Raw genomic sequence first — 18,788 nt, forward strand, 5'->3', positions numbered from 1 at the left:
AAACTCCATAGAAATTATAATAGGGTGCAGGAGGCTGGGCACAGTGGCTTACATCTATAAGCCCAGCACTCTGGGAGGCCAAAGCAAAAGGATTTCTTGAGGCCAGGAGTTTGAGAGCAGCCTGGGCAACATAGCAAGTTCTGCCTCTACAAAAACATTTAAAAATTAGCTAGGCCAGGTGGCATGCACCTGTAGTCCTAGCTACTCAGGAGGCTGAGGCAGGAGGATAGCGGAGCCTGGGATTTCAAGGCTGTAGTGAGCTATTATCTCATCTCTGCCCTCCAGCCTGAGTGACATAGTGAGACCCTATCTCTCTTTTTTAAAAAAAAAAAAACGCTAGAATGCACAATCTCTGTAAAACAAGAGCATAAAGCCATTTAAACAAACAGGTTGAGAGGGGAAAAGCAAGCAGGATGAGATTTTAAAAAATGATAGTAGGCTATATAAAGAAACAGGAAAGGTGAAAGGAGGTAGATAAGAAATGCCAGTTTCCAATAAGGAATTTACAGTACACAATTAAAATCTTTGTGGGACAACAAAGAGCAGAATGGGCATTTCAGAAAATCAAATCAGTGCTGTGCAAGAATCCTGGGAAGCTCTTCTAGAATGCAGGCAAAAGGACAAAATGCTGGTGATGAAAGAGAGAATAAAGAAAATGGAAGCCTGGGAACAGGATATAAATTGAGAATAATAGTTTTGTCCCAAGAATAAAAGAACAAAAAAAAGAAAAAGAAGCACTAATTCAATACGATAGGACCAAATTTATGGAGCATTCAAATGAAAAGAAATGCACTCTATTCCTGCAAAAGTAACAAAGAAGTCTGCATTTAGAAACATTCTGGGCCGGGCAAGGTGGCTCACACCTGTAATTGCAGCACTCAAGGTCAGGAGTTCAAGACCAGCCTGGGCAACATGGCAAAACCCATCTCTACCAAAAATACAAAAAAATTAGCTGGGCATGGTGGTGGGTTCCTGTAGTCCCAGCTACTCTGGAGACTGAGGCATGAGAATTGCTTGAACCCAGGAAGCGGAGGTTGTAGTGAGCCGAGATCACACCACTGCACTCCAGCCTGGGTGACAGAGCGAGACTGAGATTCCGTCTCAAAAAAAAAAAAAGAAACATTCTGGGAAACTTTAATTACAAAGAAAGAAAACAAATACCTTTGCTTCAGAATATATAGGTGACTTAGAGGAGAACAAAGCCAGGTTGTCAGTAGACTTCTAATCACATGCACTACTAAATTTTAAGAGAAAAGAAAACATCACTTACAGAGTTTGAAAGAACAAAGTAAATTGGCCCCAAATTTCTCACCCAGCCAAGTTGCCAGTCACGTGGCATATTCTCAGCGATGCAAGAGCTCAGAATATACATCACCCACACTTTCTTGAAAATTATTTCAAGGCGAGCTAAAGAGGACTGCAAGATGAAGTAAAATGAAAAGTTCAGGGATGGGGAAGTCATATAAGGATAAGCAGTAAGCATTAAAATCAGTTGTACTGTTAATGGGAAAGCAGCTATCAAAAATACAACTCATACAAAAATTATAACAAGCATTAGAGATCCCAACCTCCAGATAAAGAGGCTACAGGGAGTAAGAACAGAGCATGTGCAGTCCCTCACATCCTCAGGGAGAGGGGTCAGAAGATGCTATCTCATTCTTTCCTTTGATGATTGGATAAAAAAAGTTTGGGGGTAAATCTTGAAATAGACAGCAGTAGAATTTAAATGACATTTTAAAGATTTTGGCCGGGCACTGTGGCTCACACCTATAATTCCAACACTTTGGGAAGCTGAGGTGGGAGGATTACTTGAACCCAGGAGTTCAAGACCAGCCTGCACATGGTGAAACCCCCATCTCTACCCCCCCACCGAAACAAAAACCCATAGAAATGATGGGCCTGATGGCGTGCGCCTGTAGTCCCAGCTACTGTGGAGGCTGAGGCACCTCGGGGTGCCGTGAGTCATGATCGCAGTACTACACTCCAGCCTGGGTGGCAGAGTGGGACATTATCTCAGAAGTAAATAAAAATAAAAAGTAATTTTAAGAAATTCTAGAAAAAATAGATACCAAGGAAACAGAGTATAGTAAAAGACTGAAAACCAAGCAGGTAACTAGGAGACAGAGGGGCAATAACAAGTGAAGCCCACACGGCAGCCAAGAAGTGGGTGGGGAGGGGGTTTAAGAACACACTGGGATCAGGCTGCCTGTGTTCTCAGCCCCTCCCCTCACTAGCTGGATGACTTTGTCCTAGGTACTACTTAATCCATCCCAGCCTCAGCTTCCACATCTGTAAAATGTGGATACTGAGTAGGGTTACTATGGAGGTCAGTTAATATGTCCACGGTGCTGAGCACCTTACCAGGTACATACTTCTGGGTACGAGTGTGGAGGATAAGGTAACTGGTTAAACTGCCCACCGTTTTCACATGGGGTGTTTTGCCAAAATTCAGCGATATCCTACTAACGAGACCTACACCTAAAGTAAAATGACCCATATACACGGAGAAAAAGGATGGGCAGGGATTTATGAGATGAAAGAAATCAGTGGAAGTAGAATTGCCCTGAGTCAGGAAACTATGCACCTGGATGGAGAAAGCTGCCTCAGGGGCTTGTACCACTAAAATGTATTGGAAATCTAGAAGAATTTAAAGTCTAAGCTTGTTGCACGAATTAGCAGAAAGTTGAAGAAGATAAAATACGTAGCCCCGAAAACAGCCTGATATTAACAAACAGAAGCCACGCGGACCAATGGGAAAGAAAGGGCTTGTTCCACTAATAATGTTGAGAAGTTGTCTAAACATTTGGAGGAAAATAAATTAGATCTTCACCCATTTGAAAATAAATTTCAAATGGTCTTAAAAGTTAAATATAAAAAAGAACATAAGTAAAATTTAGGTGAATGTTAATAGCAAAAAGGGAAAGGTTTTTATAAGCCTAAAATAAATGGAAGAAATAAAAGGAAATGTTTGATAGATTTAACTGCAAAATAAGCTTCTCTGTTTCTAGAAGAATGGTGACAATGTAACACAGTTTGCAGCAACTATGACCAAGGGCTCTTATCATTTATATCTCAACAACTCTTCTGACACAGTAAGAAAACTTGTTACTGCCTTCCAGAAAACTTGAATAAGGAGTAAGTCAGACAAAAATAAATACAAATGGGCAAATAACCATGAAAAAAAATTAACCTCAAAAGTAAGAAGGTCAAAATTACAGCGTTACCCTTTTCTCACCACATCTTCGTATGGTTTTGGTAGGATTTTGGTAAACTTTTAGAGGAGTAATTTGGCAATGTATGCCAAGAATCTTGAATAATTTTCCATCCTCAATTCTACTTCCAAGAATGTATTCTTATTCTTCTTTGCATCAGAAATTATGTGGCATTCTTAAACACACAGGATATGATCAGACTTGCACAGCATAAATAGAACAAGAAAAAGTAACAGAAATTTCAGTGAAGATTTATGCATGAAGATGATCAGTTGCTATGTTATTTGTAAAGGTGAAAAATGATAAACTTTGTAGTTGCCCCAAACAGGGAATTGATTAAATAAATTCTGATTAGCCATAAAATGAGATGTTAGATATTTTAAATGTTTTCAAAGCATACGTTGTTATAAAGCTAGGATCTGAAAGTTTATTCCTAGTGTGATGTGAATTCTATAAAAATAAATATTTCAAAGTAGATAGATGCCAAAGATACCGGCAGTAAATATGCTAATGTGCCAATGTTCGTTCTCCCATACAGAAGTATAGTTGTTTTAGTTTTCTTATTTATACTTTTATGTCTTTAAATTTCTTGTATGATGGGTATACCCATTACTCCTGTAATAAGAAAAAAATTTTTTCTTAAAATAAATTTCTTCTTATGTTGTTTATGCAGAATCATTTCAGTCTCTCATAACCTAAGAAATATTTCTCTCACAATGTGGTTTCATTTTCTTTTGAAACATCAGAGTTACAGAACTTAAACGTAAAATTTTATGATCCACTAATTGTAAAAGGGAAAGTAATGAAATATTTATGATCTTTTAATGAGGAGTAAACATTGCTGTTTCTCATCTTACACCACAGTTCTCCAAATTCTCTTATGTAAGGTTTGTTCCAGCAGAACTTCAGTTGAGGAGTTGCTGACCCGTGTTTTCTGTTATGTGAATGGCCCCTGAATTTGCTGGGACAGAAATTCACTCTTATTACCAAGCAGCCAGCCTTACCAGCATAATAGAATAATAGAATATTCACTAAATAGGTTCAAATAGGGCCCTGATTCATGTCCCTCAGTCCTGGTTTGCATATGGGGGTATATGAAGCTGGGAGACGATGTCTGAACAAGTGTATTTTTAGTGTATCTCATCCTTCTGGCCTTTGTCTCTGGTAATAAGGAAACAAATATCACAAAACTTAGGGGTCATTATTTCTAAACATGAAAGAGATCACATAGAAATTCCGCAGCATTCATTAACACAGACGGTGTCGGCAGACTTGATACAGCCTAAAGAGAACAAATGCAGTGAACTAGACAGCACCCAGACCCAGTGTGTACACAGAATCTCAGTCTGTAATTACCCAGTCAAAAATGGTTCGTTGTGGTTGGTGACACCTGTGCATTTTATTTCCTGAAATCTAGAGAAGTTCCACACAATCGTTATTTCCCAAGAGCAAAAGGCCCTTTCTGACCCGTTTTTCCTGAAACTGGAGACACACCCAATGATCTTTTGTCTTTGTAGGTGCAGAGATTCTTTCTTCAAAGCATTTAACGTTTTCAAAAAAGTGTGCGACTCCTTTTGGCCTGGCTTGCTTTGCCCTTGAAAAGGCCTGGGTGGTTTTTCCTTGTCCAAGAGTCCCTCCAAATGGACGCTTTTTGTACTGCAACCCAGAGCTGAGAAGTTTGCAAGTTTTCTTGTCTGCATTCCAATCATTCAGCAAGAATTCATTGAGCACAGATTTTATCTTGTCTGTCCCGTGTTCCCCTGGGGGAAAGATACCTGGGAGAGGGATGGGGTGCGGCCCTGGGGGGGAGATACCTCGGGGTAGGAGGGGGTGTGGCCCCTGCCCTCAAGGTGCTCCCAGTCTGTAGACATGGAACATCTGGGCTGAGTTAGGCTGGCAGGAGAGTGGAAGGGCAGAGGAAGTGGGTGTTGTTCCAAACTAAGGACTGCCAGCACTGACATGCATGGAGGAGTGTGCTCAGCGATGGAGCAGCGTGGACTCAGAAGCACGGGGCAAGGTGGGCACGGAGATTCACGTGTTCAGCAGTTACTCAGTGCATCTCACGGTGCTGTGCTAGGCAGTGGGGGCTCAAAATAACTTGAAGAGACTAGCCTTATTGGTGTGGAGTGCGTCTTTTGGGTTATATAAATACTAAATGTGATAGGTTGCATGCAGTTAAATATTTAACATATAGAACCAACCCGTCAGAACCAGTGCAGCTCCTGAGTCATACCAGCATCTGCTAGGGGAGTGTGGGCCACAGTCCGGACCATCACCAACATTCAGATAGACATGTTCCAGTAAATGGTAGGAAACAGATGAGTGGCCCGTTTTCCATGTGGGGAACCTCAAAGATACTGTGACCAAGTGCCACTGTAGCTGCGATGAAGATCTCTCAGTTCTAACTTGTCAGTGGGAGTGGAATGATATTTTGTTGCTTCTGGCCAAATGATTCTAGTGAAGCAGTCTGATGAGTGGCAGTGCCTGGGCTGTCACCCATGATCAGCTCTCACCTGTCCTGTTGACTCTTCGTTGTTCGTGCTTGAGACATCAGTTACCCCCTTATGCCTTGGAGGGCCTGACTCCAGTGCACCCCCACCCATGGGAACTCGTGCCCACACCAGTGGAGAGAGATGCCACGAGCATCACGGACCAACCACACGAAGCCTCTTATTCAAAGGCAGATTCCAGCGAGCGCTTGCTCTCTGTTGCCGGGACTTCTCCCAGCTCCCAAACCACCTTAGTCTCTTTTGGCTGCTCTAATAATATACCTTTAACTGGGAGACTCATAAACAGCAGAATTGTACTTCTCACAGTTATGGAGGCTGGACACTCCAAGATCAAGGCACAGAAAGACTCAGTGGCTAGAGAGGGCCCATTTCCTGATAGCCCCATGTCCTCACACAGTAGAAGGGCAAACCAGCTCCCTTGGGCATCTCTTATAAGGGCACTGATCCTATTCATGGAGGTTCTGCCCTCCTGGCTTAATCACCTCCCAAAGGCCCCTCCTCTTAATGCCATTGCCTTGGGGGTTAGGACTTCAAACATGAATTGGGGGCAAGAGGCACAGACATTCAGACCACAGCACAGAGCTCTTTCCATCCCCACCCAAAGTAGGAATGACCCAAAGGAATGCTGCTGTCCCTTTGCACACAGGTTCTGAAAGTGCTTGGGGAGAGGTGGATCCCTTGGTCCCTGCAGAACCAGGCTCTGTAGGTATACAGCAGAGGTTCTCTATCCAGGACCCATGAATGCCCTAGAATGTCATAAAAACTGCAGTGTAGGCCAGGTGTGGTGGCTCATGCCTGTAATCCCAGCACTTTGGGAGGCCAAGGCAGGCAGATCACCTGAGGTCAGGAGTTCAAGACCAGCCTGACCAACATGGAGAAACCCCGTCTCTACCAAAAATACAAAAAATTAGCTGGGCATGGTAGCACTCACCTGTAGTCCCAGCTACTCCGGAGACTGAGGCAGGAGAATCACTTAAACAAGGGAAGCGGAAGTTGCAGTGAGTCGAGATTGCAGCATTGCACTCCAGCCTGGGCAACAGGAGTGAAACTCCATCTCAAAACAAAACTGCAGTGTTGTGTTAAAGGGGTGCATGGCTTAAAGAGAATGAAGAATGTCCAGCCCAGAGTGTTTTAGGATGTGCCTGGTACCCGAAGTTAAAGCCTATGTGCATCAGGAATGTCACTTGGGAGCTACAGTTCCCACCCCCCTGTCCTGTGGCAGCCAGAGCCTGCCTGGGCCCCTTCTCCTGAAACGGCCTTCTGTGCCCACATGATAATCCCTAGTGTTGCCAGGTCTGGTTCCTCCACGGTGTCCCACGCCAGCTGCCCCAGCTGTACCTGTACCATGCCCTACCCTAGGCAGGACCTGCGTACCTGCATGGTTTCAGAGGCAGAGCCCCTAAACCCACAACCTTGCCTTATTGCTAGACAGCTTGACTGCCCCCAGAACATCACGTGGGAAGGGCGCTCGGTAAATCCTGTTCCGGAAGCAATCTGTCACTCCACCAGTTTCGCAATCAACATTTGCCGAGGAGTTCTGGCTCCCAGCGCAGAACTGACTTGTGGCAACGCGAGGGAACTGGCAGCTTCTTAGACCCAAGCTCTCCCTCACAGCATCATCAGAAGAGGCCCAAAGTGGAGACACGAACAAACCCCGAGAACACCGTGTTCTTCCCAGTAACGTGACCAGGAAAATGTGAGCCGGAGGAAAATTGAGAGCTCTGTGGTGCAGCTGAGCTGGTGGCAGGCGTAGGGGGGGCGGGTGAGGGTTTTTCTTCCCTTTTTCTATCTGATCCAGCCCATCGGCCACTTGAGATGCTCCTGGACTGAGTAACCAGGCTGTTAGGAGGGTAACTTTCTCAGCAGGACCAGCCCTGAACTCTGGAAAAATGCAGCTAGAATAACGAGGAAGCGGAGGGGCCTCTCCCATGGCAGGCTGGCCCCCGACAGGTCAGCTTGCTTGTGGCCCAGCGCTGCTGCACACACACTCCTTTAAAATCCCTATTTCCGAGGCAGCCATTGCATGATTAAAGAATGGCCCTGTGGATGGCTTACGGTGCTCACTGTTTGCACTTGCTCCTGGGTGGAGCTGAGGTGTGGAACCAGGCGGGGAAGCCTGAACAAGGTGGGGCTGGCCAATTGCAACAGGTCCTGCCAGATCAGACGCCCTGAAGAGGAGGCTGTGAGTCAGGTTTGTCCAGGAGTGGCAACTGCTGCACCAAAAAAGCTGAACGAGAAGCTGCAAGTGTAAGGTGCACGTGAGAGATGTTGGCTTCCGCACGTTCTGCTAAGACTGGAGAAGATGGATTCTAGTTCCTGTTGGGAGACACACACTCTCTCCCCACCCCCAGCCCAGGACCTCTTCCTTGCTCTAGGACAAGGGCCGAGTTCAGAGGCTCAGATCAAAGCAGAGGGAACTTAAGAGAAGGAGAGCTTCCTCTTTTATGTCACTTTCTCCTCAAACAACTTACTGTGTTGGTGGGGTGGGGTTTGTTCTATGCTGGGGGTCAGCTAACTATGGCCCAAGGGCCAAATCTGGCCCACAGCCTATTTTATTTTTTATTTTTTTGAGATGGAGTCTCCCTTTGTCGCTGAGGCTGGAGTGCAGTGGCATGATCTCAGTTCACTGAAACCTCCACCTCTTGGGTTGAAGCAATTCTCCTCTCTCAGCCTCCCAAGTAGCTGGGACTATAGGCACATGCCGCTCTGCCCAGCTAATTATTTATATTTTAGTAGAGATAGGGTTTCACTGTGTTGCCCAGGCTGGTCTCAAACTCCTGAGCTCAGGCGCCTTGGCCTCCCAAAGTGCTGGAATTACAGGTATGAGCCACCGTATCCGGCCCATTTTTTAAATAAAGTTTTATTGGAACACAGCTGTGTTCATTTGTTCACATATTATCTGTGCCTGCTTTCACTCCTCAATAGAACTGCATAGTGGCAGTACAGACTTCAGGACCTGCAAAGCCTAAACGACTGATGATCTGGCTCTTTTCAGAAAAAGTTTGCTCTCTCCTATTCCACAGGTGAACCTGAATGCAGAGGTCACCCTGTGGGGACCACGCTCAGGCCCCTGAGGCGGGAACTCAGTTGCACTCCTGACTCTCTCCCTTACTAAATCCCCAACCTTGAGCAGGTTTGTTAACATCTCTCTGCCTTGGTTTTGTCATCTGGAAAATGGGCATCTGAGTCGTATTAAGTGAGTGGGTGTGGTTAAGCACATGGAAACCTGTCAGTAAAGCCTCTTTCTTTTTTAATTCAGACATAACTCACAGGTCATAAAATTCACCCTTTAAAAGTGTACAGTGTAGTGGTTTCCAGTATATTCACAAGATGGTGCAACCACCACCACCATCTAACTCGGAATATTTCATCACCCCGAGAAGAAAATTCCTTAGTAGTACTTATAGTAGGATGAGTAACAACCACCCAAAGACATCAGATCTTAATCCCTGGAATCTGTAAATGTGCCCTTAATTTGGAAAAAGGGTCTTTGCAAACATGATAAAGTTAAGCATCTTAAGGTGGGGAGATTACTCTGGATGATCTGGGTGGGCCCTAAACATGATCACATGTGTATCCTTAGAGAAGCGTAGAGCATAATTATAGGCACGGAGGAGAAGGTGGTGCGGCCACAAGCCAAGCCATGCTGGCCACCACCAGAAGCTGGAAGAGGCCTGGAGCAGATTTTCCTCTGGAGCCTCCAGAAGGAACATGGCCCTGCAGAGCCCCTGATTTTGGGCCTGGTGTTGTGGATATTGGACTCCTGGCCTCCAGGCCTCCAGAACTGTGAGAGAATACATTTCTGCTGTCTTAACCAGGAAGTTTGTGATACTTTGTTCCAGCAGCCCCAGGAAACTGAGGATACCTATTGCTAAGATTACTATTGATGTCATCCCTCTAGCAGAAGGCCAGCCAAAGTTACGGTTAAGTCCTGGGACCTCAGCTGGGGCAGTATGAACTTCAGCGTACTCCGCTTAGTGGTAAAGAAGCCTACTTCAGCCAACAGGCATTCATCTGGCAGGGACCAGACGTTTTGAGAAGCCACACTCTTTCCCCACATCACTTATTTTCTTGTTTCCTTCTGCATAGGGCTAAACAGACCTTGTTGACTGAAAAAAAAAAAAGCACAGTCTCAGCCTCCCAACGGGCCTCTCATGGGATGCACACCACTACCATTGGGAACACTACTGTAGGGAGATGAACACACTGTTTTTAGATATATTTATGCTATTTTGTGGAGTGTCATTTTTACTTGGTTTCAATATTTGTTTTGTGGCCTTAAAATCTCTACATTTCCCGGCTCACTTTCACGCCCACTGCAATCTTCTTTTTCCTCTATGTTGTCCATGTGCCGTTTGTCCTAGAACTGGTAACTGCAGCAGAGAGAGAGAGAGGACCCGCAAAGCACCATTTCCTCTTTGGTGGCATGGTTGCTGGGTTCTCACTGGGTATGTGGTCACTGGGTACAGTCACCGACCTGTTGCTTCTTAGGCAGATGTCAGCACATTCCAGCTGTAGTGACTGGAACACCCCAATGTGCTAAGAGGCTTATTGGTTTTAGAATTGCATCCCCGAAGCTACTGCACGCACACCTTTAAATCAGGTGCAGCACCTGTAAACCCCTTCTCTAAGTTCAAGGCACCAAAGCACAGCCTTAGCAGTGAGGCTTTGCCTGCCTTCCCGTCACCCCTGTATGCACACTCAGGGCACAGTCCAGCACTGCAAGGTGTGTGTTCACTTTTCCCTCTGTGCTCTTTGGCCACCCATCCATCCAGCGGAGTTTGGTCTCTTCCTTTCCTCCTCATTTTCCTCCATCCCCTCCTAGCTGAGGCTGACTTTACCGCCTCTTCTCTGGGGCTTTGTCTTGCTGAAGTCATTTCTGTACAGCAGCAAGCAAACCGTTGAGTTTTGCACAATCACAGCCTTGCCCCGGCTTGGCTACTCATTAGCTTTGTGTAGTGAACAGGTGATTTCACCTCTCTCTGCCTGCAGGCCCTATCTGCAAATGGGCTTCATCATAGCATCTTTTTACACGAAATTAATTTATGGATCTAAAGTCCTTTGAGAGAACATTCTGGATAGCTAATAATTATCAAAATAATGAATTCTCTGGGTTTGAAGCCACTTTTTATTCCTCAAAGACAAGGCTCATTGGTCTGGGAAGCATCTCTCACTCCGTGGCCTGATGTTGAAAGACATCAATTTCTTTCAACCACAGACACTAAATCTCGCCTGATTCCAGCATTTATCTGCTCTTCCACCACCATTTTGCATTCACATTTCTTTTGCTGTTGGTAACTTCAAACAAAGAAGAGTTTGTTTTTCTTTTTTTCCTGCAGTGTCAGAGAATATTTTTGCTCATGCCTGGTGTGGAGTAGGATTTGAGAATTTTGTTTACTCTTGCTTTTGCTCTCAGGCTGGGGCGGAGGTGGGAGGTTTCACTGGCTCAGCACACACGGGACAATCCTGACTTTTGCAGTAATTCTGTTTTGAGCCTTTGTTCTTGCTGTTGGTGTTTAAGTAGAAGCCGGGAGCACGGGTATTCTTAGAGGTGGGAGAAAAAGCAATAAAAAGAGAATTATTTCCTAAAGCAAAACAGATCATTTGAAGGGCCATGTTGTCCTTAAATCTGGAGACACTTGACTTTTGTGCATCAAGAAACAGTGTCTCCGTATAAGCATGAACCCTTTGATGGGTGGGGTCACTGTGGGTCAGTGCTGACAAGTCTCGTCTGCAGGCAACAGGGATACAGCTGTGTCGTCAACAAAGCTTTTGGTGTATATGCCCATGGATGAATCCTTCAGAACTTCTGTGTGACCTCACGTTGACCCATTGCCCAGCCAGAGCGCCCTCAGAGTGAGATTAAAAATCCACTGTGTGGGTGGGGGTGGTGGGAAAGGGTCGAACACTGGGTAGGTTCAGCAGGGCTGCCACCAATCTAGCTTATATGTGAGGTGGTGAGTCACGGGTGTTTATCATTCCACCCCATCATTTATGCTACATGTATTCTCTGGATTAAGAAACCACCTGGAAGGGCCAGGTGCGGTGGCTCAGGCCTGTAATCCCAGCACTTTTTGAGGCTGAGGTGGTTGGATCACTTGAGGTCAGGAGTTTGAGACCAGCTTGACCAACATGGCGAAATCCCATCTCTACTAAAAACACAAAAATTAGCCAGGCGCGGTGGCATGTGCCTGTAGTCCAGCTACTTGGGAGACTGACTCAGGAGGATCACTTGAACCCAGGAGGTGAAGGTTGCAGTGAGCTGAGATCATGCCACTGCACTCCAGCCTGGGCAGCAGAGTAAGACTCCATCTCAAAAAACAGAAGGAAAGCATCTGGACAGTTCTCTGAATGGATCAAGGATTGCACTGAGTTTTTTTTGTTTTTTGTTTTAATTGAAAACTGTTTGGGAACATCTAGGAGCTGACCGTTTCACTGTAGCTTAGTGGGGTCTGTTACCCTGAGGAAACAGCCCTGCTTCTGGGCTCAGAACTGAATGATGGTGGGGGTAGTGGCGGTGATGGCGACGATGATAAAGATAGCAAAAGCTTCTTTAACACTACCGTTAGTAATGATAGCAAATAGAGAACGCTTCCTTTGTCCTGGGTTCTCTTCTCAAGGCTTTGCGTCTATCAATTCACTTAGTTTCACACAACCCTATGGGATAGGCACTGTGACTGTCCCTGTGTTACAGATGAACACACTGCAAAGTTGGGTAATTTATCCAAAGCCATACACCTAATAAGTGGCAGGGCAGAGATTTGACCCTAGCTGCCCATGCTCTTAGCCCCTAAGTGATGCTGCCCCTGAGAAGTCACCCAGCACCTGCAGCACCCATTCAAGCAGAGACGGCCTGACTTTCTCCTGTGCAGCATCAGACGCACGTCCCTTACTCAGCTGACTATAAGCCTTTGTGAGTGTACCTTGCCTCTCCCAGAGAAAGCATGGCAGTCACTCCTGCCTGTCTTCTTGCCTGGGTCCACATCTTCACTTTTCATCAAACAGGCTCTAGGCAAAATCACTGGCTTCATTGCCAAGCCCGCACTGTGCCATCTACCCTGGTGCACCTGTGGCTTAGATTCTCCAATCCGGTTAGGGCTGCCCAGACCTCTGAGCTGATGAGACAGCCCAGATGCCTTATATCCACTTGACTTAAAACTCTAAAACTCTCATGTCCTGGGCTCTCACGCTGCCTGCAGCATGTATCACTGGGTAGGTGTTTCTTGGTCTTCATACTCTCATTTGAATGGGCTTTATCCAGAAATGATAGGTTGCATGACCAGGAAATTATATAACCTTCTAACCCAGGCTGGTTTTTCTCAGTGCCGGGCTTGACAGCTGATAATTTCAGAGCAGCCATCTGAAGTCAAAAAAAAAATGGGAATATAATTAGTATTCTATATTTCTATTAAAGTTCTGGAATTACAGAACAGACTTTCTATTCTGAAATGGCCAGTACCATGGCACAGATGTATTTCCTCAGCAGATGTCTCCTCCTCATAAAGGCTACAGAACTGCTAGTGAGATATGATAGAAAAGCGTTCTTCCCACGTCCCCTGCCAGGACTTTGGGCCCATTTGGGCAGACCCCGGGGAATACTCAGTGCTTCTGTGATGAAATGAGCAAGGGAAGTGTGTTGTGTCTATACTGTTGGGTTTAGAGACTGCCTATCTTTTGGAACTCGAGTTGGCACGGTAGCTCTTTAAAAATATATATATGTATGGCCGGGCGCGGTGGCTCTCGCCTGTAATCCCAGCACTTTGGGAGGCCGAGGCGGGTGGATCATGAGGTCAAGAAATCGAGACCATCCTGGTCAACATGGTGAAACCCCGTCTCTACTAAAAATACAAAAAATTAGCTGGGCATGGTGGCGCGTGCCTGTAATCCCAGCTACTCAGGAGGCTGAGGCAGGAGAATTGCCTGAACCCAGGAGGCGGAGGTTGCGGTGAGCTGAGATCGCGCCATTGCACTCCAGCCTGGGTAACGAGCGAAACTCCGTCTCAAAAAAAAAAAAATAATAATAATAATAATAAATATATATATATATCATTTTCAATAGTGTATGTATCAAAATAGTGTGATTTTTTTTTTCATTATCTTAATTCCGTGAGTCAAAACAATTTGGTTCTTGCAGGAAGTAAAAGACAAGAAATGAGCTGTGGGACCGGTGCCACATCTGTTCTACTTGGACCCAGTACTGCTTTTAGGCTGTGGAATATTTCACTTCCTTAATAAGAATTGGCATTCCTTCCAATTGTGCTTCCCAAGTGTGGGATGGGGCCACTGGTGGGTGTGACTTTTGGTAGCACTTGAGGTGATTTCTGAAGGTACTGTACTGACGTTAAAAAAAGAAACATTAAATTACATGATGAGTTAGTTGTTCTCCTCAATTTTCTTTCAATCTCAGTTGTAACAGCAAAGAAAGACTTCTGTGGCCGGAATATCAACACTCTAGCACTTGTTAATTTCCCCTTTGTAGCAAAGGGAGAGATTCTCAGGCAACTGGATCCAGCTAGAAATGAATAACCGATTTTCATTGTGTTTACTTTCATGGTTAACTTCCACTTATGGCAAACAATCTTGGTTTTCTGTTTCCTAGAGTGATACATTTCATTTTTAAATGATGGATATTAAAAAGTGAGCCAATTTAAAGAAAAATGCTAGTAATAGCTGAGGTCTCCAGGGAGCACACTTGGAAGGCGAGTGCTGGGTGCAGAGAACCGTGCCTGGCCCTGGCTTCACCTGAGACTCATCTGGGATGCTTAAAGATCCTGATGCCTGGGCTTCAACCCAGATCAAGTGGATCTGACGCTCTGAGGATGGGGCACAGGCGTCAGTGTTTGACTAAAACATCCCAGGTGTTTCCAGTGTGTAGCTGAGGTTGAGAACCCCTGCCCACCTATCCTGGGGCAGCATCCCCACCCTCTGACTCCACATCTCTTTTTGGGGGTGGGGGTGGGAGGTATAGAGTCTCACTGTGTCATCCAGGCTGGAGTGCAGTGGCACGATCTCGACTCACTGCAGCCTCTGCCTCCTGGGTTCAAGTGATTCTCTTGCCTTAGCCTCCTATCTGGGATTACAGGTACTTTTTATATTTTTAGTAGAAACAGGGTTTCACCATGTTGGCCAGGCTGGTCTCGAACACCTGACTTCATGTGATCCACCTGCCTCGGCCTCTCAAAGTGTTGGGATTTGACTCCACACCTTGATTGCATATTTCCCTTGTTTCTCTCTGCTGTCTCCAGCCCTTGTTCTCATCCACTTCCCCACTTCAGTTTCCCTCTTATTTTCTCTTTCCTAGCTTCTCGTCTTCCAGCTTCCTTACAGCTATTCCTGTGAGTAATGCCCCTAGCATTGCCTCTTAACCTAAGACATTCTTGAAACCACGCAGTTGCAGCCCTGTTCGCAGGTTGGCACATTGTACTGTTTTCCCCGGCATTTGTAGATGCTGTCGATGCAGTTTCTGTGCATCTAAGCCTTGTCGATTTTGTTCTCCACCAGTGACTTGTATTAAGAACAATTAGGATCATCGCTATCATGCTCTCACCATGTGCCAATCACTGTTCTAAGCACTTAATATGTATGAGCCTAACAAAGGAGATACAAGTTTCGAGATGAGGAAACCTAGGAGATAAAATCGCTTGTCCACAACCACAGAGTGGCAGAGCCAGAATTCCAATGCAGGCAGCCTTGCCCCAGATCCCACACTCTGAGCAGATGAGTTAGTTGCTCATAATCCTGATTAAGGTGTCCTGGCATGCCATGAGTCACACATCACACAGGCTGTTCTCTGCTGCGATAAGAAATTGAAATTTGGACCCACTGTCCGCTTCAGTGACATTTGGAATTGATAACTCTTTTTATTTTCTACTTAAATGATAGTATCTCAGTAGGAAGCTCACAGCTTTAAATCCCATCAAGATTTTAACTCATCACCATTCAGAAGAGATCATACTTCCATGATTATGTGTGTGTATGTAAGTGTGTTGTCAGGAATATAAATTGAAGATTTAAAAGCAGGCACCCGCAATAATTCTGCAACCCAGGAGCTCTTGGTGGCCTTGATAAGGGTCTTCATTGGCTTATCCTGGATGTGACCTTCTGCAGCCTCCAGTATTAGACATTCCAGGGCATTTTCTGCCTTTTAAAAAGCATATGATTCTCATTCTGGTGTTTAATCAGAGAGAGACCCTTGGCCTCGTTCCACTCCTCATGGGAGAGCTCCATTTTTATGCTCACATTTTTCATCTTTTGTGATACTCAGGGTTGATGTTTTAGGGGGCAAGACCTTCTGCATTGGATTAAAACCTTTCACAGGAGCTTGGTGAATTCTGGAGTGCCCAGGTCCCCTGGGGACCTCCAACCCTCCGGATTTCAGAATGGTAAGAGTGGAAACAAGCCTGAAACATTGTTCCTGGGCTGTAGTGAGCACTCACATCATGGATTTTTTTTTTCATTTTCTAAGCCCCCAACAGCGTAAGGTCTTTTATAAACATTATTTTATTTGATTCTCCCAACAGTTCTGTACCACTGGAATTATGCCCCTCTTCATTGTTCTAGATGAAGAAACAGAGGCTCAGAGACTCAGCTTCCCAGTGCTCAGGGTTACCTGGTGAGACACCTGCTGAGCCACAGGGATCATGCCTGTTTGTTTCATTTGTGTACTGTCTGCTCCCCGAGATGAATGAGGTCAGATACTTTCTCAGGAGAAGAAATACTTGGAAGGCACCAGTGGGGTGTGACAGACATATGTTCAGCTTCTCTGTGGCTAGCAGACCTGAGCCAGTCCCCTCCCCTTCTCTGACTATTTGAATTTAGTCCCATCTGTTACCCACCTCTGTAAGGTTGCCAGGTAAGGAAGACATAAGGCTGTTGGCTGGCAGGAGACAGCACACAGTAGGTCCACAGACTAGTAAAGGCAGTGCCTGTTTCTGACTTCTGATCCTAGGGCTGTACCTCCCTCATGTTTGTCCAAAGACCCAACATCTTTAGGGTTCTCCCCCACCCCACCCCCTTCCCATCTAGCCCTGCCCACTGCCAACTCCAGTGCCTGCTTCTAAATTTCTTCTCGAATTCTTAATTTAATAATCAAACTATGCTGATAAACTATGCTAATTGCCTAGATCCGTGGTTCTGCAACTTTTATAGACATCAGAATCACCTGGAGGCTTGGTAAATATAGATCACTGGACTTCACTCCAGAGTTCTGATTCAGAAGGTGATGCCAGTTCTGCTGGTCCACACTGTGGGAACCACTGGACTGGGGAGCCTGGTCCCAGTTATACGCATGCTGATGGTGTCTGACCAGTTAGGGATCTGATAATTCAGCCTTTCTGGGGAAGATGCCATTGGAAGATAATGAGGAAGGCATTTGGGGTAGGAGGCTCAGGCCTTTGTCTCTTCATCATAGCAGTGGATAATCACCTTTTACGTTGATGTGCAGTGGCTTTAGATAGCTTCTCACTGTTGTGAGCCTCTGCCAGCCATTAAATCTCAGACCTGCCTTCCTCTGGGTGAAATGGCCTTTCCTTCTAATTATTTTTGATTCCCATATCAGGTTTTTCAAGCTAGGATTGCATTGGAAGCAACTGGAGGTCTTGTTAAAGTGAGGATTCAGAGTTATTAAGTCTGAGGGTAGGGCCCACGGTTCTGCGTGTCTGATGAGCTCCCACGTGATGTAGATGCTACGGGTCCGTGGACCAGCACCTGGTAGCAATTCTGAATTACAGCTGTGTATAGCAATGACGCTTGCCCCTGCTGCCCAATAGAATCACCCAAGGAGCTTTTAAAAACAAATACTTGGCCAGGCGGGGTGGCTCACGACTGTAATCCCAGCACTTTGGGAGGCCAAGGCGAGCGGAGCTCAAGGTCAGGAGTTCAAGACCACCCTGACCCACATGGTAAAACCCTGTCTCTACTAAAAATACAAAAATTAGCTGGGTGTGGTGGCCTGTAATCCCAGCTACTCAGAAGGCTGAGGCAGGAGAATCACTTGAACCCGAGAGGCGGAGGTTGCAATGAGCCAAGATCATACCACTGTGCCCCAGCCTGGGCGACAGAGCAAAACTCTGTCTCAAAAACAAACAAATAAACAAAAACCAATATTTGAGCCACATTCCTTGGAGATTCTAGTTTAATTGTGGGGTTTAGAATTTTTAATGCCCCCATTCCCCAACCCCCCTGTGATTTCAATGTACAGCCAGGGTTGTAAACCATTGGCCTTTATCCACAAAATGGGGTAACACCTTCCCAGAGCTCAGCTGCATGTGAGCACCAGGGACTAGGTCGGGCTGGCTGCTTCCGTGCGGGGAGGGTGCACCATTACTCCTGGGGAGCTGCACAGGTCACCTGGGAATCTTGTTAAATTGTGATTCTGCTTCGTCAGGTTTGGGGTGGGACCTGGGTTTCTGCATTTCTAATAGATCATCTGAGTGTTGCTGATACTGCCAGTCGAGGCTGGTGCTGAGTCTCCAGACCCGCCCACAAGGGCCCACACGATGCCCGTTCTCTCTGCCGGTGATGGTAGCAGGTAGCTTTTCTCAAGCCGAGCGTTAGATGCTTTTGTTTCCAGCTTTTCTCTCCCTAAACGCCATCCTGACGTCTCTCTTATTCTGCTTAGTATTGACAAAAGACACTGGGCAATATAGGTTCGTTCTCTTTTTGTAATTTTTTCTTCCTTCTCTCTTCACAGTACGAGATGCAAAAAATCTAATCCCTATGGATCCAAACGGGCTTTCAGATCCTTATGTGAAGCTGAAACTTATTCCTGACCCCAAGAACGAAAGCAAACAAAAAACCAAAACCATCCGCTCCACACTAAATCCCCAGTGGAATGAGTCCTTTACATTGTAAGTGATCTCTCTCCTTGATCAAAGTTCGTTCCTATACACCATGCAGTTGCCCACCGCCTTATTTGAGATAATGAAGTAGGCTGGTTCTAAACGTCTTTAAACATGTCTTCAGTCCTAAGATCTCCTCAGGCTGCCATTAGGGAGGTAGCTATTAGCACCTGTTGGATAGATGTAATTATGATACCAAGAGTTGCATAACTCAGGCCTCAAATAAT

The 18,788-nt window shown here is 45.7% G+C and overlaps 1 protein-coding gene across 4 annotated transcripts in view; it reads left to right on the forward strand.

Annotated features, from left to right (window-relative positions):
* PRKCA (protein kinase C alpha) overlaps positions 1 to 18,788 on the forward strand; it is a 495,684-nt gene that overhangs the window by 362,350 nt on the left and 114,546 nt on the right. For all 4 annotated transcript variants that reach the window (XM_012453857.3, XM_012453858.2, XM_012453859.3 and 1 more), the window contains one exon: positions 18,414 to 18,570. In XM_012453857.3, the coding sequence (XP_012309280.1) occupies positions 18,414 to 18,570 (157 nt within the window). The remainder of the gene's footprint in view (positions 1 to 18,413; positions 18,571 to 18,788) is intronic.

Source organism: Aotus nancymaae, unplaced genomic scaffold, assembly GCF_030222135.1.
Source record: "Aotus nancymaae isolate 86718 unplaced genomic scaffold, 86718_ANA_hifiasm-v0.15.2.pri h1tg000089l, whole genome shotgun sequence".
NCBI lineage: Eukaryota > Metazoa > Chordata > Mammalia > Primates > Aotidae > Aotus > Aotus nancymaae.